Genomic DNA, 23,867 nt, shown 5'->3' on the forward strand with positions numbered 1-23,867 from the left:
CCAATGCCTTGGTGTACTGTGTAAACTGGCAGGAAAACAAATTTTACAAATTAAGGCATATAGACTTTGTAAACACATGATACAGAAACGTGCGGTTTAAACGATGAGTATGCGACATGTACCCAGAACGTTGTACAGAATTTTGTTTTTTAATTACCTTAAGTGAGGAAAAAAAGGAATACGATTTATAATTCGTTATTTAAAGTAGGCCTACGTCTCGTAAAATAAAATGCATAAGATACAGGGAGTAGGCTGTACTGTCAGTCAGTATATAAGCCGGCAGAGGTGAGTGGCGTTTTTTTACCCTAGCCCTAGTGCGGCTTCGTATGAAACTGGCCCGCAGTTGTTAGAAATTCTTCCAGTTTGTAAACATTATTTCCCTCCCTCCAATCAAAGGTTATATGCATGTTATTCATGATTGGTTTCAGACAACAGATGGTGGTAGTTTACCAGAGCAGCCTGACAATGTTTGATTTAGTGTGTTTGTCCGGGCACGCGTAGCCTCGTCAGGGGCTTCGTTAATAGTTTTTTTCTAAGTCATTTTTGTAAGCCTTCATTTAAGTGAATTGATTCGAAGTTATAACGCTCCGTGTGCCGTTTAGTGCGTTTCCGTGGTTTACGTGTCACCGACTTACCTTGTGCAAAAGAAAATCAGATGTAGATTTGTTACCGGTATCCAAAATAGCTCAGTAATATTCGACAAAGTGTGCTGTTCACGGTGAGTCAAGGCTACGATCGTTTTGTTGGGCTATGTGCGCCACGAGGCAAAACGTCACAGGGCAGGTCGTCTGTTGAGATGAGCCGACATATCTAAATTCACGATTTGGAGCCAAGAACGGAGACGAAGCCGTCATATTGAGAGACGACTCTTATTTCAAAAGTCTCCTGTGGCTGCGGAAGGGCTATTGCTCGCTGAAGTATCGCCCCAAGTCCATTCAGCAAGCCAGGAATTCACCATTCTAGATGTTTATTCCCTGATGCAACTTCGAAGCGATTTCCTTCTGAAGACATCCACTCGAACGGAGCATTGCCTGTGGATGACACGTCAATAGAGACAGTTGCAATAAGCAGCCACAAACAATGCAAGTGCTGTGGGGTAGGCCCCTTGCAACTGGTACTGTTACTTACGAAAGGCGAGGAACCATTGAAAAACGTGAAATGCAATCCCTCTTTATGTAATTGAATGGCGCAGCGAAGTGCAGTAAGACGCTCTGTTTAGTTGCTGGAGGCATTGTGTTCCAATAACGCGGTTTGGACCAAACGGGACTCAACCAAGTCCCACTTGTTGATTGTAAGTTATTAAAATTCACAATGACGTGTTATGGAATTCTGCAAATTAATATGGGCCTATTGATGGCACAATCATAATTAATTTTGTGGAGTAATGAGTTTATTTTCTGGGCAATAAATACCTTTGTCTGGTTTAAGATAAAAGTGATGTTTTTGGTCATCATATACGGATAGGTGGTCATCATAATTATGAACTGTGCCGTACTTCCTCTTTTATGAATTTGCTGCTTGAGGAAACGTCGGTAATATACCCTTACGTATGTATTTTATTAGCATGTTGCGTTTATAAAATAATTCATGCGTTCAAAAGTGGACGTGTTGTTGAGCGTTGATTAGTAAGCGTGTTGAATACTTTAAAAGTGATACAGAAATGCACTTGGGTTTTACGGTGTAAACAAGTTGTCATGTAATGACGCTCTCCCAAGCAATGCTCACGTCTTCCCGACTAGCATCCTTCCTGCCTTACCCGCTCCGTTGTTGGTCGACCTGACAGCTGAGTGCATGATGATAAGTTACTTGATTAAGACCACATTCTCAAGGAAGTCGGCACACCGTGATAAACGATTTTGGTCTTAATTCTGCCGCCATCCAAGCAAGGCGGCGCAACCGTCAAGAGCATTCACAGGCCGACAAGGAACGTCCACTTATTGGTGCATGCTCTGTTCTTTAAGAACAAAAAACAAAAGTGGTCTGTCTTTAAAGAGAATCTCGACGACATGGCGATGAAAACAAGTACCTTGGAATAGTGAGTTAACTGTTAACCTCTGCGTACACTTTCAGCCTTGCATAGACACCCAACCCAATCGAAGTTAGTATCAAGTCCAAAAATCCATCAAGGCTGATTTTGCAGCTAGGTTATCCCCCTGTAGTTGATAACATCTCCTTTATCTCTGAACAAAAACTATCCCGCCTTATGTAACTCACGCGTGATTGGGCTTCACAGTGTGTTATGGAAGTTGAAGAGTCTACTTCACTTTAAGACGTCCTGCTAAAAGTATTCACAGGACTGCTGTCTAACATGACCCGTCAGCTTGAGTTTCATTTTCCAACGTCGGTGCTGGCGGTCATATTAGCGCCAACAGGACCCGGCAGCTTAAACTAGGTTAACCGATCAACCACTCATTAGTTTGCATGGAAATAGAACACTGCGTTAGACCCTGCCAAACCCTTCCCCAAAATTTAAAAAAAACACACACACACACACAAAATCAAGTATCAGTATATCTTTCCATCAAGATGGCATTAAAATAAATCTGTTATAGTATTTAGGGCAAGAATTTAATATAGTTCTCCAAACTAGTATCTTCGAAGATTTTCTGGCAATCCGGGAAAGTGAAAAAAAAAACTATTGGGGAAAAAAACGAAAAAGTTACAACGTATGCGACGTGTCTCTTTATTAATGTTGTTTATTCCATAAATTTGGGGTCTGACGTGTAATATTTTTCCGTCCCCGTTACACGTGACCTGTGTATATCATTGAAATCGACTTCAAAGAAATTTGTTTTGTTTAGATTCACGAATGGGTTAGGTGTCGTTGCTCTAATGCTTGATAGGCGTGCATATGTTCTACACTGTGATCACACGTGCTGCAGTAAGTGACGTGTCACTGTAACAATCTCGCCTAGACTATGTCCAAATTGCAGATTCCAAGTCAAGGATATTTGCACCTGGTAGTTGCAGTATAACTTGGTGTCGCCATTTCTCACTTACCGATATTCCTTGTCTCTGAAAAGCAAATATAATATATATCACTTTGTTGCGATTGGCCAATTAATTGCAAACTCTAGTAAAACGAACGCACCAGCCTTAATTTTATTGGAACTTTTCCCAGGCTGGTTGAAATGTCGATTCACAAGTCACGTCTGCATTGTACGCGACACCTTTAAGCTCCGATGCCAATTAAGCCATAGTGCCCAACGTGTGCATGCACTATTCCCATTAATTAATCATTCATGATAAATCATGAACAGCTGTCATCAGAAAACACGGTCACATAAGCACAAAAAGTCCTACTCCCAACAGAAAAAGGCTAATATCCCCCTTTCCTTCGTTGACCCTGCAATGTCTTTTCTCGCCCAGTCTGAAAGTGCACTTGGGGTTGGTAGGACCCCACGCAAGTGGCATATTAAAACGGTGCCTGTTGATCAAAGTTTGGCAGCACGGGCATAATAGAATTACAAGGGTCGCTAAAAGCTGTGCTTGTGAATTTTACCGCCACAGTAGTGCAGGCATCCATCAATTAGTCATGATACGCAATGAACGTGTTTGCCGTAGGATGGCAGCTTCGACGTAATCAGAAAAGTCGCCAATGTGTCGCTTTAGCGGGACTCCGTCTTATAAACATCTTTTCATTTGTTGGGCATCTTTGTTAAAACCGTTCAGACCTATCTATATTGTACATGTCATCACGTGCCGAAAAGTGGGGGGGGAGGGAGTAGAAACTAGGCTAAAACAAATGCTAACAGCCCTAACACTACCATGTAACCAAACAGCGATATTGTTATCCCCTGGAATTGCCTTCAACCCTTTTCCTCTTTGAGCGAGCTGAGCTTTAAATAAAATGAAATTAAAAAGCTCTCGCAGACGTGAAGAAATGCCATCTGGAGCGAATTATAATCCCAGTTGGGTTGCTTATCCATCAACGTAATTGCTTATTGCCTACGGTAGGTGGTTAATTCCTGAGACATAACACGACAGCCAACAGAGAGGTCTACCGTGAAATTATCATTGTCCCAATACTCTGAAGCATTTGGAAATGAGTTACAAAACGTGTAGTCGGAGTGACACCATTATTTCAGCAGGCTTCAAACTAAATTTTAACTGTAAACACTTTGAAGAGATGCTTTAGCATTCTCTTTCATTCAAATCGGGATATTTTTGCACTGTGAATTCCTACAGTTGATTTCTTTCGAAACAGAATTACAAAAAATCCCGAACCGAACCGAACCAAACCGATACTGTTGAGTTTGGTCACGATCTGACCGATTTGACCAACATGAAAGATCACATTAGGCTATGCTTTGCATTCAAAATATTATAAAATTTCAATTACGATTTGAAGAGAGACGAATTCTTAGTCGGAAAGATGAAGCATATTATAATGTGCCGAACTTAAATTTTGTTATTGTCACATATATATATTATTCTGCATTTCAAATTCTCATCTTCATGTTTTGAATGTGTGCGGTCTGTTCAAGTTGACATTGGCCCTTGAAGGCTGAAAAATTGCTATATGTGTGCTTACTGGAGCAAGATAAACCTTAGCGCGGGAACAGGACATTAAAAAGTCACCGTTGGGGGATCAACCTAATCGGATCTGTCCAACTCCCCCCATGTAATCAACAAAACCGAGACTTAGTCCCAAGCAGCTGGCTAGGAATAGAAGTAGCACACGTGTTTAAGAGAAGTAGGCCTAGTTGCAGCCGCTATAGCCATTAGTTTCCGAAGGCGCTACTGCCAGCCGAAGCCATTACTGTCAGACACGGCTTGATCTGAGCATTGTTTCAATACGTTTGAGACCTTCAACACTCAGACATAGTATCTTGAGAGGACGTGTCCTTGGGACCAACCTGCAGTAGCAATGACTACAACACCGGCTACAGCAAACAGACACAACAACCACAAAATGAAAGCGTGAACAGATAAATAACGGAGATGTGGCTAAAACAAAAAGCACAAGGAAAAAGCAGTGGGCCAAGTTTTTGGGGAAAAATCTGTTGTAGTCTCAAAGAGCGTTTTTGGAGGAGGCCTTTGGAAAGTCTTCTTCCGGCGCAAATATTTTCTCAATTTATTTTGTTTGTTAGCGTTTTGTTTCCATAATTCACTTTCTACTGTCGATACGGTGCTTTTACCTCTAATTTTGCTTTCAAAAGATTAAGAAGTGCAGTTCAAATTTTTTACTCAGATTTTATCTCGACATGTGGAAACTCGATACGATGTAGGTAATCCGATACGCTTGCGAAAATTCACTCTGCGTGAGCGCCCCTTGAAAGATTCAGATGGTTCTTTGCAGAGAGTTTGACTCGATTTTACGTATCTTGGGTGTCTTTCCTAAATCATATTCTCCAATAACATCGATATATCGGTCTGTATGGAGAGTTTGGTACTTTACATGTTGGGAATTCATTTGAAAAATTGCAACACTTAACAGTCTGTCAAGTGTGTGTGGGCGTGTGGGTGGCATCCGGACTACTGTTCCCTCTGCTCAAGGAGAATACGATCAGAACCTCTACTTGAAACTAATCTCAAGCAGATCATTGGCTAGCATGAAGCTGAGGGAAAAATACTGTGTGCGAGCAAGGTCGGGACTTCCGATAGATAGAATGACGAAATGAAATTAATTCTTCTAAAAACATTAGTATATTGATTTTGCATTTTTACTGTCACTTTTTTCTGTTGAATGACCGGCGGCGTATCCAGCTTTTGGTGCCGGGGGCAGGTTCAAAAGTGAATGCATCTTCGGGCTTATTCAACATGATGTTGGGGAGAAAAGAGACTCAGAGTCCAAACATCCTTGCTTTTATTTCCTGCTGTTATTTTCCTGGGCTTTTGGTGTTAATAGTTGGTAAAAAAATACTATATTTGATAAAAATCTGTCGGGGGAGGACAAGTTGCTTGATACGCGACTGCTAGTGACATTATCATAACGTGACTTAAATTATCATCTTTGACACATCCCCGGCTACGTGCGTATACAAATTGAACCAACTCGGGACTCACACGTCTCTAGTTAGAGAGGACATTAAAGACCCCTTTAAGACGATGTTTCGTGACGTCATATCGTAACCTTACTAATCACTTGAAATACATCCCTGTCTACAAACATGTAAAAAAAAAATAAACTAAATAGGGCTCACAGTTCTGCAGCTATTGAATGTTATAAGTATCGCCTTTAAGATTACGTCACGTGACATCACCCAACTTCCATTTATAACACATCTTACTTTGTGAACGCTGAAATTGATCCAAGTCGGACTTGTGTTTCTGGGGATAATAGCCTGCAAAGAGTACAGCTTTGGAGGCATGTCAAGTGACTTTGTTTGTTGCCCTCAAGACCTTAACTCTTCTAAAGAAAAGTCTACGCCTAATGGCCGTTCCTTTGTGTAACTTTGCTGATGATTAAAGATGGCAAAATGGCTAAATAATAAGCCCTAGAAAATTGTGTCGAAAATCAATCTTTTAAAAAAAAATTCAAAATGTAATAATAAATTACCCAATGAACTCATCATGATATCACTACACTATATGCCCTGAAATTTAGCTCTACCTCCCTTGTGTAATAATTTGTGCACAAGAGGTAGTCCATTCAGAACTCTTGCAAAGCAAGGTAAGTGCAAGTTTACAAGATAAAAATTTCAGTTAACAAAGAAGACATCGTACTTCACCAATTACCAACATGTTTGGAAACCAACGTCAATAAAAATTGGTCAGGGCGAATGTATAAACCAGCCTTCAGAGCATACTTGGTGAGGGATTTGAAACATTCCTGAAATTTGAAGGTGGGTTCAAAATTTTATTTTATTGCTTGAGATTGTTTTCGTGCTGAAGTCGAACACAGCAAGACTTAATTTTTTCCTTAACGTAGCCTTAGACAGCATCATAAGTTACTTTGAACACCTGCACTTGCAAAACAGGAAGGCATGCTTATGAAGTCATGATAACTGTCGTTGCGGTTGAGGTTACTTTGTATATTCTTGCGCTGACACTCATAAAAAACATGACTTACACTGGCTTCCCTGAATCAAAATGTAGTATTTCAAAGTTCACTATTTCTTGCAGCTGCATGTGTTTTTTATCAGTGTCCAAATGAAGCAAGGTCCACTGCACTTTTCACTTATCACCCTATCACACTTGTGACCAGCATCTCCCAAATGAGATCACTTATCTGCTTAGGTGAAGTCTAATCAAGAGGAGGGTCCATAAGCTAAAACCTGCTACCAATGGTTGCAAACATGTGGATCAGCTGCCACAAAATATAGGCGTAAGCCGTTTTGTCAATAGATGAAGGCTATATGCTGCAGTATTTTCAATAAATTGATTCGTGTTTCAAACGCTACGAGGATCTCATTAATTGGTGAAAAGTTTTCCAGAGGTTGCATTGATTTTGCTCTTTTGTGAAGCACTGTAATATTATCTCAGACAAAACAGAATTGAAATAAGTTTTCTCAAGTCATTCATACAAGTTTGGCGAAACCATATTGCGGTACCTGCTGTTACATCTGACCCACACCGGAGTGGTTAATACGTCTTTACTAGTAAGCAGGGGGTCGTGGGTTCGAGTCCCACCCGAGTAAGTGCTCAGACAAGTACTGAGTATACAGAGTTAATTAATATACGTCGGTGTAAGGGAAAAACCCGTTCTTAAGACTTTGATCTTGGCGTTTCGTGCCTTCGTACTTTATCTGAAAATGAATTTTTTTGACGTGGGTCATGTTTCGGCCAAGTCAAAATTACCCCAACCCTCAAAACTGGAACCAGGTTTATTGACGTGTACAATGGGGTATTGCAGAAGCTCGCAATTTATGCCCTCTCATTCCCCAAGTTTCCTGAAGAAAACAAACAAACAAACAAACAAACAAACAAACACCCCAACAAACAAACAAACAAACATGCAGTCTGTCGTGGCACTATTGATTGACTGTGGCAAAACAAAGAGCTTATACATGGCGACTTTGTTCGTTCTTATACTTTCCACGGTATGCAGAAAAGCCAAAGCCAAGTTAAATCTTGAGAAAAAGAAATCCTTTTCTGCAACTTGCTGAAAGCCAAAAAAGCCAAAAGGAAAACAATAGCTGCTTCAGCAGTTATGCCGAATCAGTTATAAAAAACCCTAATTCTGTGGGAGGAAGTTCATCCAGTCTTTAATTATTAAATTTGTCAATAATGCAGATTATTTCAAGCGAGTTGTGTTAGGTGAGCCTTTTCCCTGCAGAATGTTCTTAAAAATTGCCTGTGATCCAGTCATCAGATACCTGATAAGGCGATAGGAACACCACCAGTACGCCCACATTTGTCCACAAATTTCACGTATTGGGGATTTATTGAAAGACTTGCTGAGTTGAAAGATTATCCCACGTGTTACTAACTCTCTCTGGACAGCAGAGTCTATCGACAGCATTATGGGTAACTACTGTAATCAAACAGGAGTGAGGAACTGAGAAATTAAAACAAAAAGCGAAATCGAAATGTTAGGAATGTTGACAAAATTCCGAGGGCCATAAATAAGCTAGAGGACCTTTGAGAAACGAATTTCGCTGCATGTTTCCAAGTCGGACATGCTTAACGCCAACAAAACTTTTGTAAGTTAGCGTCGTCATTGTTGTATCCGGGGGACAATGGGACTTGCTCCTCAATGGGGAAACATTCCGTCAACTGGGGTTACTTTGGCAGGTTAAAATCCTTGATCGTTTCTTTTTGTCCTAAAACACAAATCATTTTTCATTGTTGATTGGATATTTTGGTCAAATGAAGCCTTAAGTCTAATCTAGCAGAAAACCATCCACTTCTTTTAATTGCGAGTTAGAGTCTAATTAGGTGCTGCCAAAGTTACCCCGCAGTTCGGGCCAACTATGGCAGGTTGATGGAATTTAATGAAAAAAAAGATTAAAAAGGATTATAACAAAGTTTTACACTTGAAAAAATCCTCCAGGACACGCCTAGCTCCAGAAGTTTTTATGATAAATTACTTTCATAGAATTATTTGAAAGAATCTTATATCATTCATACAGAGTGTTGCATAAATATAACGACTACAACCAACGGGTGTGGCTTGTCTCAAAGTTATTATGGGGTGCCAAAGTTACCCCGGCTTATGGTTCTTTTTGGAATGTATTGTGTAAAGGCTATTTGGGGGGCTGTTGAAGTAACCTTTCTTTCCAAGGCGTGTAAGAAGCCCACAATTTCAGCCTCATCTTCAGATAGGCCACTAAAAGCTAAAGTGACAAAATTCCTAAATTTTTTACCCTCCAAGCTAATTTTGCCCTTCCCCAAACAACCGTTCTGAATTCCCTCTTGGAAAATGGTCATGTTTATTGTTGTGAGTTTATGATTTTTCTTATGTTTAATTCTCTTCGACTGTGGTAGATCTGCCTTTACCAGAAGATAGGGGAGTGTGGAACACTCCTAAAGAATTTGTACCATAATGAAAAAAGTTTCAACAGGTACAATGACCGGATTTGTCGTGGTTTAATTGCAATGATGGACTTGTCACACTCGTCACAACTTGGGAAAAGTGCGCAGCCCGATACTGGCAGGATGATGAAAGATAAACTTCAACCTGACTCGAAAGAATTTATTCAGTGTTCACTGCCGACAGAAACCAATTAACGGACAGGCCTGCATCCTGTATGTCATGTCGCAAATCAGACTTTCATCATAACCAGATTTGAAGATCTCGTGCATTCTTGGAGAATACTTACTTTACTGGTGGGGATTTCTGCGCATTTGCCACCGTGTGATGACACGCAGACCATCAATCTAAGCGAGGAATCGTGAGGCAGGCGTCGAATTCAATACTGAAAATGTCAACTGTGTTAACGCGCAAGAAGGGGCAGACTTGAAGGACTTCGAAGGATGGCTGTACCTTCTGCTGTCGTGTGTAGGTATGAAGTGGCATAAACAAAACATGGGGTGCAGATAATTACCAACTATGAACACAGCGTTATATAAAATAAAAGGAATTCATTGCAATGGAATGCATTGGAATTCAACAATGCATTGTTGTCTTGTAGATAGTTTACCTTTTAATTTTCAAGAACTTTTGTATACTTCTAAACAAATGTAAGAAGTACTGCCTCTTTAAAAAGTCATTCTTTAGGATCGGAGGATGTTTTGGAGAAAAATATGGCCGAGTAAGCGTAACTGCCTCGATACTTTAAATTGACGTTATGTGGAAAGCCTCTATCTTTAAATTACTTTGTCGGTGGTATACCGGTACTTTGGAGTTGATGCGCATAATCACGACAAACTTTCACCCCATCAATCATTCGGCCGTCCAGATTGTTTTGCTTAGCTTTCCAGGGTCCAACAGCACCAAGGGAACGGTTTATTCGGGATGCTTGTGATGGACAGAAGATTTCACTTTCAATTTGGCGCCTTCAGCCGGACTGCCGCGCTTCAGAAATAGAGATAAATGGACTGGACGTGCCCTGCTCACAGGATTGGATATGCATGCTTCCGATCAGATGGAAGAATGATATGTCCATTTACCAATCCTCTCGAGGACTGAACTTGGTAATTCTTGCAACCGATCTTGTAAATAGAGTTACAATATAATCTACTCGCAATCCATGCATAGTTTATGCCATCTCAGTAGACGCTTTTAGTTTGATTCTGCTATCAGAAGATGGACACTTTGTTTGCAGCCCGGCACGGATGGACTAAAACTCCAGCTTTCAATTTGAGGCTATCGGCCGCACAAGCCTGACGCCAGCCGCGACGATGCAGAAATTGTGATTTAATAGCGGGGCGTCACTGCTCATTCCTCGCAGGGTTGGTGCCTGCAAGCATCTGGTCAGATCAAAGAACATTCGCGACAGAACTCCTCACGATAACCGAACAAACCTATTTTTCTTATATGGAATATGATCTACATGCAGGTCATGCGTAGGTTCGTCATTCTGCTCTTGTCCATCATGATACAAGATCCATTTTGCTGTAGTAAAATGACACAATACAAACCCAAACAATAAATAAAATAAACCGCCACATATTTTGATCATGACGATGAAAAGATCGGTGAAACATTAATGAGGAAGCCAAGGTTAATTCCAAGGGAAAAAAGCGTAATTTAGGCAACGTCCATGCGCTAATTTCTAGAACGCCCTTGATGTGCATATGCCGTGGGCGTCCTGTCAAGAAAGGAATTGGTCAAGTGTTAAATGCATTGACGTCAGCTTCCAGTCTAAAGGTTCGTGAAGAGAAAGTGTGATTACATGTAAATGAGCACCACTTCCTAGTCCTAATATCATTGCCTCCAGTGGTTATTCGACACATTATACAGCACTTTCCCCTACATATTTTGACCTCGTTTCTTGGCTGATACACCCAATCTCCCAACTGTAATTTCCTCAAGATACTGTGTCGTATTTTGGTTTTATATTGGAATTGCTGCATTGTCTAATGGTCGAGTACATAGGATTTGGTTGCACTACCTGCCTGGCTGGCTTTCAAGGGTCTCATTTTCAGAAACTGAAAATGCCACTTTCGGAACTGGTGGTCGGAAATGTGCAACTTTGCCTCTATACACTGGCATAGAGCTGAGCACGGGCAAAACCTATTTGCTGCGTTTTTAAGAGCCTCTTTTTTTTCCCGGAAACCTTCATTCATGAACATTCAGCTTCATACAATCTCTAGCGTTTAGCGTAGCAAAGCCAGTGGATCTTTTTCGATGATGATATTTTTCGTTCTAATTGTGGACACGAAGCGACATGCGAAGTTCAGAATGTTTCCTGTCTGACAACCTGACGGGCTGTCGTCATAATTTACACGATGGGCTATCCCCAGCTGCTCTGATAGCGGTAATTACATGTATGTTCACTGCAAGTCGCTACGATTACTTGAATTCTGTTTCGGTGTATATCAGATAAAAGAGTTACAAATAAAAAGGAAAAAATGCATTTCATCGCAATGTAGAGTCTGGTAAAACATAAAAAGGTCACTATATAATTGATATATTGATTATACATTTTTATTAAACATCTCAATGATAGTATTATAATTAGGCGATTATTAAGAAAGGGACGAAAAAATAACACAGAGGGAGATGCATTTAATTTAAACATTAATTTGACAATTCTTGTCTACCTTCTATTTTCATTGACAGTGACGTCATCGTCACCACGTGACAACTTGCGTGCATGATCACTGCTCACGCCATTGACCATCAAATGAACCACGGCTGTGATGCCCCTCTATGCGTCGTTCCTAACCCGGAAATGACAAGGAAGAATTCCAGCTGCAGTCCATCCGTTGCATGTTTCACAAAGCGTTCTAAAAATCAGGCTTGTGTTAAAATGGCAGGCATCACCGGGGCAAAACGCCCCATACTTCGCCCTGTGGGTAACAGTGTTTCTTAATAGGCGTAGACCCTTGGAGAATGATAACCAAAAGGTTTTTGTGTCGAAAAGAAACAAAGAAACAATGAAGAGGGCGGGAGACAGTGCTCTCTGGTAAACCCCTCGTCGATTTGTCTGAAAGAGGGCCGAAATACGATTCTGTGCTTGGAGTATGATCAACAATTGTTAAATGACGCCTGTACAGCTAAAAAACATCTGTTCACAATTGTTTTGTTGGATTCATCATCCCCAACCCCCCCCCCTCTTGCATCTTGGCTCACTCCCTCGTTAGGTAGCGCTGTTACCGGCCGGCTTGCAATGCATCATTTATCATTGTACCTTAATTCCTCCCAAGATGTGGCATATTCAGTGCGACATGTATCATATATTTTTAGCAATTAAAGGGGCGGATCCAGGAAAAATCCCAAACCTGACCACCCGGGGGGTGGTCAGGCTTGGGATTTTTTTAATGTCTCATTTTTGCGGACAAGCGGAAACGACGATGAAACATTTTACATGGCCTACATTGTTTACAGTGTATTAGTGTGCTAATTTTAATCATTTTTAAAGATGATTTCCCAATTTTATTTTACCTTTTTGTATCAAAGCGGGATGGGGGTTCGACCCCCGCCCCCCCTGGATCCGCGCTTGAATTATCACACTGTGATTCCAGCCTGGGGCAAGTTGTTGAGACGTCTTGCAGGCGGTGAAATTCGAGTAGCCACGCGTGGCAAGATCGCGAAATTAGACCCCGGAACTACAAATTCGCTATTCAGAGCTCTTAAACTGCACTTAATATACCAAAGCCAAAAAGACTACGACTACGGACTACTGTCTACTGGGGGACGGGGGAAAATGCCCCCCCCCAAAAAAAAAACCCTAAGAAAACAACACCTTTTGATTTTTATTTTCCCCCAACATGATGCTGAATTCTTGCGAACCTTTTTCTGACCCACCGACTGTATTTTTTGCAGTCGGGAGTAGATCTGTATATTTTAACCTAAATGTAACAGAAACTCTTTCCCATCGTTGGACGGGGGTGTGAACACTAAGGGCAAGAGGAACAATATCGGTTGCCATGCCGGCAGCCCCCCCCCCTGGAAGTAGAAAATGTCATGCAACTCATAAACAGCCGACAGTTACAAATTGACCCCAGCGACCCACCATTGTGTATTTAATGCGAAAAAAAATGTGTTTTCAAAAGTGTGACGTCTATAAAATTCTGTTCACCAAAACACGGTCTTGGCAGTCTGTGGTTATGTTGCTGAAATACGAGTGATATTTCTCTGAATTTGTTTTCGCCCCTGGTGTGTTGACATTCAATTCATTCTATCAAATCAATTCGTGTATGGCTACATTGTAGACTGGTTTCCCATTTTTCCGTTGGTCCTCAGACTCTCATCCAACCGACGACTGTGATAAATAACGCTCTCAGGTCTTTCTAATTCCCGTCTGACATTTAGAGAGTTCAAACATTTTTGGTTCGAAAGACTGAAACTCCTTTAGTCTATCTGGGTCTGTTTAGATGATAGTTGCATGATTTAGTCGACTAACCAGAATGTTACAATTCACGTTCATTGTAGCCATTACTGTTCATCTCCTTGGCCCTGCCACGAGGCCAGATTATTAGGTCTGAGTTTCTTTTTTGCCGAAGAAGCAGCTGCATATGAATGAGTGCATGTTTCTGACATTCGTCCTTTCCAACCCTCATGGAATCACTGGGAAAATGGCAGGAATAAATGATTCCCGTCGCCAGCCTCTAAGATTTACCAAAACACAACATTACTTCAAGACCATTTATTTCCTACGTGTCTATCGTTTTCTCAGGGCTATCTGTATAATCATATAGCATTGTATCCTTCCAATTTTTGTAAACCTAATACCCCACATGCCAATGGATTCTTTGTGAAAAATTGATCAGTATCAGGATCTTTTGAATTTTTCAAGGCATCCTCTTTACTCTCATTGCCTTGCAAATGTCTTCAAATCGGGTTGGATGGATAGGGTTATAATTTGACAGTGATTTCACTTTAGGGATCTGGTCTGCATGAAAATGTCTGATGTACGGTTGTATTTTAAAACCCCAAAATCCACTCTCAGAAGTTTCTCTTACCTGTTTCCCTAGAGAGAAGCCTCAAGGAATTTGCCAAGTATAATTTCCAATCTCTTAATAAAAACAAGGCAAACTTGCTGAATTGAGTAGATCCATGCATCATCGTTGGATTGCATTTGTATCAATAATTATTAACCCCGGAACTTGGAGGGGCATCTCTGGAGTGAAACGAGATTCGGTCAATTGTCCACAAGTTGAAAAGTTTTAAATAAGTCTGCCCAATCAAGTATATGCTTGGCCTGCGATTTTGTTTTGAATATTAGGTCGACTATTTACGGACCTTTCTGAAGCCTGATTGTAGTTGCGCTTGAAAAGAAAAGGTTGGTCCAACACCACAGTCTTTGATGTTACGTTCATTTGTCGCACTGCTTGTGACGGAGACTATAGTAGTTGAATTGCCAACGGTCATTGTGAAAAACACGGTCAATGTGAAGAAAATGGAGAAGTTGAAGTCTATATTAAAGTATGAAAAAGAAAGTCAAACATGATTTTCATACTTTCATGAAGCTGGTATATAATTCTGATCGGGTTATGTAAAGTAATATTTTAAGTTTATTATCTTTTGAAGTTCCCTGATGGATAGTAAAACTGGCAGGAAAACAGTACAACTTTTACGAGGGATACCGGTACTTTCACACTCCTTCCAGCTTCCTGACTAACCTCGTCTTGTTTGTCTTAATTCAAGGCCCTCGGGTATTCCTCCGCCTGTCTGATTCAGTTATGACGACAAAATTTGGAGGGAGTTAGAGATATTTAAGGTCTACAGCTAGTGTCCAATCAAATATACTAAGGGTTTATTCCAAAAGCTAGGCCCAGTGCAAAATCAATTTGCTAGTTTGTTTTGTCCAAACAGCATATACAGAACAAGGATTTCTGGATATTTTTTTAGTCCCACAGTTTTGTCCTTTGGTAAGTCGTCTTGCCTCTGGGTTTCCATCAGTAATTACTGCTGTAATAAGCTACACAAATTGACCTAGCGTGCACGTGGAAGCCAGTATCAATAGTAAGAGGCTGAGGTGGCTCCCGATTTGTTACCAGCTATAAGTTATCGATTCGCTACTTTGAGAGAGTTCCCCTCAGTTTGTGTGTGAGTTAGTCACCGTTTTCTCCCAAATGACCTTTGAGTAACGAGAACGTGCGACTTGACACATCTGTATCTTTTGTACTTGCAGGCCTCGTGAAGATCGAAATGGGAGCTTTTTTTGACCGCCTAGTTATGTCACTGGTTATCCTGTCGTCCCTATCTTACTGCGTGGATAGCCTTTGTTATGCTTCAGGTAACGTACATGACTTCCTCGTCTAACACAAAGGCGTGGAGCCTTTACGATAATCAATACCAAAAAGAAGTCCAAAGCATAGTTCGCTATGTATACGCAGACAGCATCGCCGATCACTCTCAAACGGTAGCAAATTCCACCGGTACAAACGTAGGCATAGGCTAGATACATGCACTCGAAAAAGTAAGATCATATTCAACTTTACACACTGTCTGCGTCGAGTCACAAAATTTGGCCTACAAAGCCTCGTTTCTATTGTTCCTGACGATCGCGAACAGCACGCACGATGTCAATTAGAGACGGGAAATGGGCGTGCGCTTGTACATGGTGCCTTGTGGGGTACGGGAACAATGGAAGGTACCCTACAAGGCCAGTGTTGATCCTTGTTGGGTGCTAAAGTGGTACCCCACAAGAATTTCACGAAATAGATATTTCAAATTTACTCTAAACAGAGGTATTTTCAAGTGCCATTCATCCATCGCAAATTGGAGTGTTTTATGTAAGGGACATACGGTCGAAATTTCAACCCAGGAAACTGAATTTGGTTGAAATGGTAGTGATTCGAAATTTTTTCCGTGTTGTGTGGGTGTTTTGTAAACGAGAACAAAGTAAATACCCCACAAGTATACAACTGTAAGGGTGTGTAGCGTCGTGAGTTTGTTTCTGCATTCAATTGGGGACCCTGAACAATAGAGGACAATAAGGTCCCCGATTGACAGAGGGTCCCCGATTGACAACTGTGTACAAAACATATGGGTGGTCTTCTACAAAAGTTAAAGTACAAACAAAAGAGGAAAAATAGGGGGTCCCCAGTTGCAGGCAAATACACAATTCCATGTGTGCGTGTGTGTAGGGGTCAATCTTTCCACTTTTTTTAATGGACAATAATTCTCTCTATATTTTCGTTGAGACAGTATACTGTATAAACTTTTCGGGGAATATCAAAGTCTCTTACCTTCGCTTCCGGGGCAAAGGAGGGATTAAAGTTAGCGAAGACTTTTACTTAAAAATCTTAAATCAGAGGTAGTCCAGCTGACCCACAGCGAAGGGTGAGTAATGCCTGGACTATTCCGGAAATAAACGATGCTGAATTTGCTTTACAACACCTCATCAATATTCAACTCATAAAATGATGGAAATCCATAACTGTACTCGTCGACGCCATTGTAGTGTCATGCCTAGCAACAGGCAGTTGAAATGGTCTGGTGCTAGCACCCTTTATTTGGACTGGTCCCCGTCGCTATTGCATAGGGACCCGTAGCTAGCTTGCTTCTGGGGTCCATGGTTGTTTTAGTTCTGCACAGGCGCAACTGCTTTTTGTATTTATCGAGATGATATTTTACACACAACTTTCGTGTGCGTGACAGCCGAACACATGGCTCTCGGGAAAACTTTAGAAAAGTTTTTTTTTCCCGAAACGTCTGCAGGTGTGCTGCGTACAAGGAGTGTTAATCCATTCTAGAAAGTCTTTTAAAGTCACGTGACAGTGTTGCGCTCACTTATAAGTAGCGATGGGCAGTCGGATCGGGTGATTCCGGAGGGAATTTTTGGTGCTCAGTGGAAAACCTACCCCATCACAGCAAGGGGATACTTACCAGGATGACCTCACCCGGTGGACTAGTCCCCGTCCCTGTTATATAGGGACCGGTAGCTAGCTGCAGTTTAACATATACGATTAGCCCTGTCAATTTAGATACTGTATATTTTAATTTTTGTCAAACCAATAACAATGTTTCAACATGAATTGTTCATGTGCAAGGATATGTTGAGTCATAATAGCAATATGTGTGGGGATCATCATGTAGTCCCGTGTCGAATTACCAGGCCTTAGAGGTACACTTTTGACATGCCCTATACCCGTGTAAACGTATATCAGGATAAGCTGGGATTTGTCACAGATGCATGTTGTGTTAATGTGGTCATGTGCAAACGGCAATATAAAATACAACTACATTTAGGCCTATACACAACAACTGGAAAGCAGATCAGATTCATTCAGACAATGGCAGATGTTATTTTGTATCAAATGGTTCAAACGTCATAGCTCTGTAATGTCGTTAGATTGATAGTGCCCGAACACTGCGTGTTTGTCTCTTATTCAAACACGGACCTCTGATTCTATATTATGTTTTCGGTTCTTTGTCTATTCAGATATTTTGCAACAATCAGTCAATGCTGAATTTAATACTTTGAAATTAGACAACGGTAGTAACCAATGGGAACTGGTGGCAAATGTCACATGGTCAAGAAAGCCAGGCGAGAATGAAGGTAAACGTTTATTTATTATCAGAAATCTTTTTGGGACTTCAGATCACATTAAAACACATTTCAACTCCAGCGCATGTTTTGCATGCGTTTTGTGCCGTCACGTTCGTTTCGATCGTTTGTGCGTACATTTGAAGTTTGAACCGACCTCAACTCTGAAAGAGCCAAGGGAACCCGCCCTGGGGCTCAATTTTTCCGATATTGTCGCACTACTTTTTCCTTTGCATGCCAACCTTCAAGAGTTTGTTTTTTTTTTTTACTGAAAATCGAACATGCCATTTTTCGAGACAGGTCAGTCCCAAATTGAATAGTTTAACCATTGACGAGCTCCATGCACGCGGGTCAATGCCCGTGAACAGGTGCTTCAAATGACTAAGCAGCAAAACAATCAAGTGAATTGAATTGAAACCTCACATATTTGTGGACCTTTTAAAAACGCATGCCGAGTTTTAAAAGAGATCGGGCACGAGACTTACTTATTTACTTACTTAATGCTCTTGCGTGGCGGGGGCTGAAAGGAAACATTACCCGAGTCATCGCCATGTGTAGAGCCCACCACAATCGCCAGGGCCCTCCGTCATGGGCCGTCTCGGGCCAGTTCCTCGAGATTGTCCATATTGGCCCCTAAAGGTCTTTTAGGTCGGTCTGGACGATGTCCATCCACCTAGTGCGGAGTCTTCCTTGGGTCTCCTCCAGCCTGCAACGGTAGGGTCGAACGAGAGGATGGCCTTTGTGGGATGGTCTGGTGGGAGACGGAATACATGACCGAGCCATCGGAGGCGGCGTTGGACTGGCAGCTAGGAGGTCGGGGGTTGTCGTGTCCGCTCTCGCAGCTCGTCATTCGTGACCCAGTGGTACCACTTGATGTGTTCAATGTTGCGGAGAGATCTGCTGTCGAAGCCATCAATCCTTGAAGCTAATGTCTTGTGCAGTGGCCAGGTCTCAGCTCCGTCTAATAACTTAACGGAAAGAACAGAGGCACTGTAGATCACATGCTTTGTCTGGCGGAAGATGGTGCGGTGTCGCCAGAGAGGCTTCCACAGACACTGCATGACACCGCTGCCAGGCCCCGTCTCCGATCAATCTCAGGCCTAAGATCCCCGTTGCTGGTAACAATCGAGCCGAGGTACACGAAGAGGGGAAAAATTCGACCCTGTCCACATGAAGAGGGGGAAGATCTGGTCCATCGCCGATGGGCATCAGCTTGGTCTCAGGCCAGTTATCCTTCAGACGGAGCTTGACTGTCTCATGGTGTTACAAGGTGAGCTGAGCGCCTCTCTGAGTTGGTCCACGGATGGGCAAAACAAGTTGGTGTCGTCTGTATAATCGAGGTCGGCCAGGTGGTAGTTGCCGTATGATACGCCGGGGATCATCTTGCAAACCTTCGTCATCAGGTGTTCGATGACGCATTTGAAGAGGTCTGGAGCAGCTACACACCCCTGTCTGACCCGCTGTTGATCTGTGTCGCGATAGAGCCTTTGGAACATACGGGTGAACTTTGGGGATGCTCCAATGATATCGAAGATCTTTCACAGGGATGCATGATCAACCGTGTCAAATGCAGCCTTGAGACCTATCAAGGCGATGAACAGGTGATGATCTCCTCTGTACTCCCAACACTTCTCAATGATTAGGTGGAGAGCGGAGATGTGGTCAATGGTAGATCTGTTGGGTCTACTTTTGTCTGGAACCTCCCTTAGAGACTGATCCGCCACACGGTAGCTCTCTCCCAGATCTCAGGAACGCACAATCTCCCTCGCCACGACAATTTTCGACCCATGGGCACGAGACAGCCAAGTTAATTTCTTTGGTGGTGGAATCCCCCTCACGCTTGTTGAATGGTAAAAAACATTCTTCCATAAGGTACGGTACAGGCTGGTCATCTAACGTCACATTACAACCGCATTCGTGTCGGCTCTCGTGCCAATTATGAAGCGGTCTTTGAGTGGATGGCAGGATTGCCTGCCCATCATTTCTTAGCGTCTCGGTTTGCATTCAAATGTGTAAGGGGAATCATCTCTCCTTTCAGGAACACACATATTTCCAACAGTCTCAAGCAAATTTAATCGGCACTAGAAACTCGATGGGGTGGGGCGAGAGCTCCATTCGCTAATACGCGTGCTGTACTATTTTGTACTTCGAAAAGAACTACATTGTAGCTAGCTATCTTTGCTCCGTGCACCAAGAGCTATCCCTCCCTAGTGAGAGAAGAGAGACCGAGTCGACTGTTCAAAATAAGCAGCACGACATCTTCCAAAATACATTAACCCAAAACAAGGGCCAGGTTGTCTTCGACCTTCTCACAGTCACAGGGTGGATTCCTTTTTCTTCGCAATTTCTTCCTTCCAGTGGTCCAGTTTAAAAGGAAGAACAGATGAACCTCCGCGTGCATTCAGGGTTTTATTGTTTTATCTCTGTATAGTACTTGTCAATTTGAAAAGTTAACATTTTCGGCTGACATGTCTCGAAAAATGCGCATTTCGCCAGAATACTTTTTCTGATTTTCGTAAGATTGGAGTGAAATAACAAATCCCCTGAAGGTTCATCAGAAAAAAATACATGGCAATAACCATTGCCGAAAATGTGCAGCGGCACAGTTGGCTAACACTTTGGCTCTATTAAGGTGACAATAAATTTACGTATATCCCCCAGGATGTTATGTCTGTTTTTCTACATCTTCTTCCTCTCTCTTTCATGCACTTAGACCGTGATTATATTTTCAGCTATGCTTGGTGCCTTTGTTCACTGTGAAGGTCTATCAAGCTTGTAAGCTATGTGCTTACTGATTGACGTGCAGACGTGCACTTAGCCAGGCTTATCCTCAATCACTAAGCCGTCAAGGCTTCATTATTTTCAATATCAAGCTCTCTTTATCATGCAGTAACTTCACAATCTTCAATTTTCCATTGTTTTTTCTAGACTTTGGAGGATATGCAGTGCGAGTTGACTTGAATCGGAACACACAAAAGCTGTCGATAAATAACTGTTCCTTAGCAGGATTGACGAAAACGGTAGTTATCTGTCAATGTGTCCATACTGTTCGCGTCTGTTTCGTGTACAAGATTACCAAAGCGCAAAACACGCAGCAGGTGAATAGCAATCATATACGAAATTACATGTTTAATATTCATCAAAAAGTGAGGTATGTGTAAACATTCCAAAGTCGATGTATTTTTCAAGTGTTTATGTAACATGTTTTTCGATGATTGTTTTACTACTTAATTTTAGTTTGTTTTGGGGAGATCAATTTTAAGAAACAAGGTTTATAATTCTGGGAAACATTGCTCTTACAAAATACCTTTACATCAGGCTCACAGAAGATGCATTTTCCCAAGTTTTTTTAAGACATGAAAGTTGGGTTTTACAAGATCTCTTTCTAGAAACATTTCTTTTGTGAGATATAATTTGAAATTTTTGTTTCGGTGATATATATTTTTTCAGATCCCCAACGGGGAGCTGTTGAAATTCGACATTTCTTTAAAAAATCCGGTGAAACTTCACTAACTTTGGGAAGTTATTAGTCTAAAGATGAAGGTATTTGATGCTTTGACGAACGTTTGGCAAAATATCCATTTGTCAGGTTTTAGCAAGTAAAAGTGCCTTGCTCTTCTTGACTACCTAAATCTGGCCGTACTCTGTAGATCATTGCGTTTCTACAATGACTGAATTTGAACGGAAGCGCGATTTCTTCGTAATAGACCTCATGCACGTGGCGTCAATGTAGAGCGTATTTTTTCCTTCCTCTGGGATATGCTCAAGTAAATTTTTTTGTGCATTCATCGTAACGATATTAAAAACAAAGAACAGCCTCTGAGTTACCAGCAACGCATAACCTCAACAGCAGATCCGACTACCCAACCCCGTTAACAAACAAGGTTTTACAGAGAAATGCCCCTATTCGGAACGGGGCCTGACTAGTTTTCACCTGAAATACTTAACAGCTTCACTTTCTAAAGGCACAGGAGTAACAAACTCCCTCCCCAAAAGGGTACGTCCTTATGAAACCCTTCCAAAAGATTGAAAAGCCACTCTAAAAAAGTGAGAATAACTTCATAAGATGAGCCATGTATGAAGGACAACTTTTTTCCCGTTGTCCTTGTAACGACAACTTTTTTCGAGTGGAAATTTCACTCTTTGGGAGTGCTTCACACTGTTTTAGCGTGGTTTTCAGTCTTTTAGGGTGGTTTTCAGTCTTTTAGCGTGGTTTTCAGTCTTTTAGCGTGGTTTTATGAGGGACTCACTCTTTTCGAGGGCGAGTTTTTGCACTGTTTGCATTTATAGAGTTAAAGCGTCATTATGTAGGGTCATAGGTACAAAATGAAGGAAAACCACGGAAATTCAGTCGAGCTGGTTTGCGTTTGCGTAGCGCACGTACCGTACCGGTAGTGGGCAAGAAAAGATTAGCCTGAAGTGGGTGTTTTGGGTTCGAATCCCAGGGGAGTACTGATTTTTGCTGTTGGGAAATATTAATTTTGAAAATTTATTATACATTTAGGTATTGCCCAAATTTGTTATCTTGAAGCATATTTTATTTGATGACAAAAGCTCACTTCAACACGTTCTCGACCAGGTTTTAGGTCCAAATTTGAACGGAGTCATTTCTCTGAAAAGCCTCGTTTGTTAACAGTGGTGGGTAGTAAACCACAGTGGTCACAATGCGGGGGTAAAATCAGCTTGCAGAAGAAAAAATGGCAGTAATTTAGCTGAGAACCAGAGTATTTTCTTGTGATTTAACTTTTGTATTTTTTTTATTAGGAGAAGGAATATTACTTGTTCACCGGTCTCCATTTTGGATACACTTATTTTTTCGGGGTAAGAAAAGCGTTTTTGCAAAGAGAGATAAGACGTCATAATTATAATCTCAAAATTGATATTTTGCCATTTTTTTCAGTATTGATAAATCTCTAGCTATTTTCTCGACAAACGTTTGAACCACTTCATTTCCTTGACTATTTTTCTTATATTTTTTAACTTGAATAACGAGGTGCATAACTCAAAGGTGACCGAGTTTATCACTGTGTTTTAAATTCAATTAGGTTTCGACAGTCTGCAATTCGACGAACAAACGAAAATCCAAAGAGGTTTTTAAGACAAAGAATTCACCCGGTGAGTAAACCTTTGGCCTGCTTTTATTGAAAGTGTTCTTATTCTATGACGATTGATGAAAAAGTCACTTATTGTTCCTTTGTAAAATGTACTGTTTTCTTTTTTTGACAGCGTTCTTTCCTAAAACCTGGGTTTTTTATCAGCTTGTTTGAAATATTTGTTTAAGTTACAAAATGTTTTCTATATGTAATTTGATTAAGATAATTATAATAGGAAAATGTGATGTAATTTCAAATTATCGTTACCTGTATCAAATTGATTACAATTTCCAAATATCTGACTTGACTGTGATTTCTACGAGGAAAATTGGAAAAAAAAGATTGAACATTACGGCTCTCAAATCAAGGAATAAGGAATCCAAAACAAATTGAATATCGCAGGAATATTCAAATTACGTTTGTTTATTTATCTGTTATAAACTATAAAATAAGTTCTCTTGTAAACTGCTTTGACTATAGCCTCTCTGTTTTCCCCGGATCCGATGGCCAATGTAACATTGCCACTGTTAGTTGTATTGGCCCCTGCCAACGGCAGTAAGCACTGTTTTATGTAGTGCACTCCCCAGGGAGCCTAAATGGTTTCAGGAATGTTCAGACGATATGAGCACATTCCGTGATATGCACTGTATAAGAGCTGACTATTTTTATTATTATTTTTATTATTATTACGGAGCTGCTGTTCCGTGACAGATCGCTCCGTTGAAATCCTAACACCGAGCGTTTCAACATTAAACGGGCTATCGCATATGTCCCTTTCGGCAAT

At 41.2% G+C, this 23,867-nt stretch overlaps 1 protein-coding gene across 2 annotated transcripts in view; it reads left to right on the plus strand.

Moving 5' to 3' along the window:
* Positions 1-23,867, plus strand: part of LOC110987123 (uncharacterized) — a 42,482-nt gene that overhangs the window by 4,587 nt on the left and 14,028 nt on the right. For both annotated transcript variants that reach the window (XM_087136863.1, XM_022249576.2), the window contains exons 2-6: positions 15,630-15,734; positions 17,886-18,002; positions 20,919-21,010; positions 22,755-22,811; positions 23,036-23,105. In XM_087136863.1, the coding sequence (XP_086992989.1) occupies positions 15,647-15,734; positions 17,886-18,002; positions 20,919-21,010; positions 22,755-22,811; positions 23,036-23,105 (424 nt within the window). In that variant the 5' untranslated portion in view covers positions 15,630-15,646. The remainder of the gene's footprint in view (positions 1-15,629; positions 15,735-17,885; positions 18,003-20,918; positions 21,011-22,754; positions 22,812-23,035; positions 23,106-23,867) is intronic.

The sequence above is a fragment of the Acanthaster planci genome, linkage group LG05, assembly GCF_054643075.1.
Source record: "Acanthaster planci isolate LZ-2023a linkage group LG05, COTS_SCS, whole genome shotgun sequence".
NCBI lineage: Eukaryota > Metazoa > Echinodermata > Asteroidea > Valvatida > Acanthasteridae > Acanthaster > Acanthaster planci.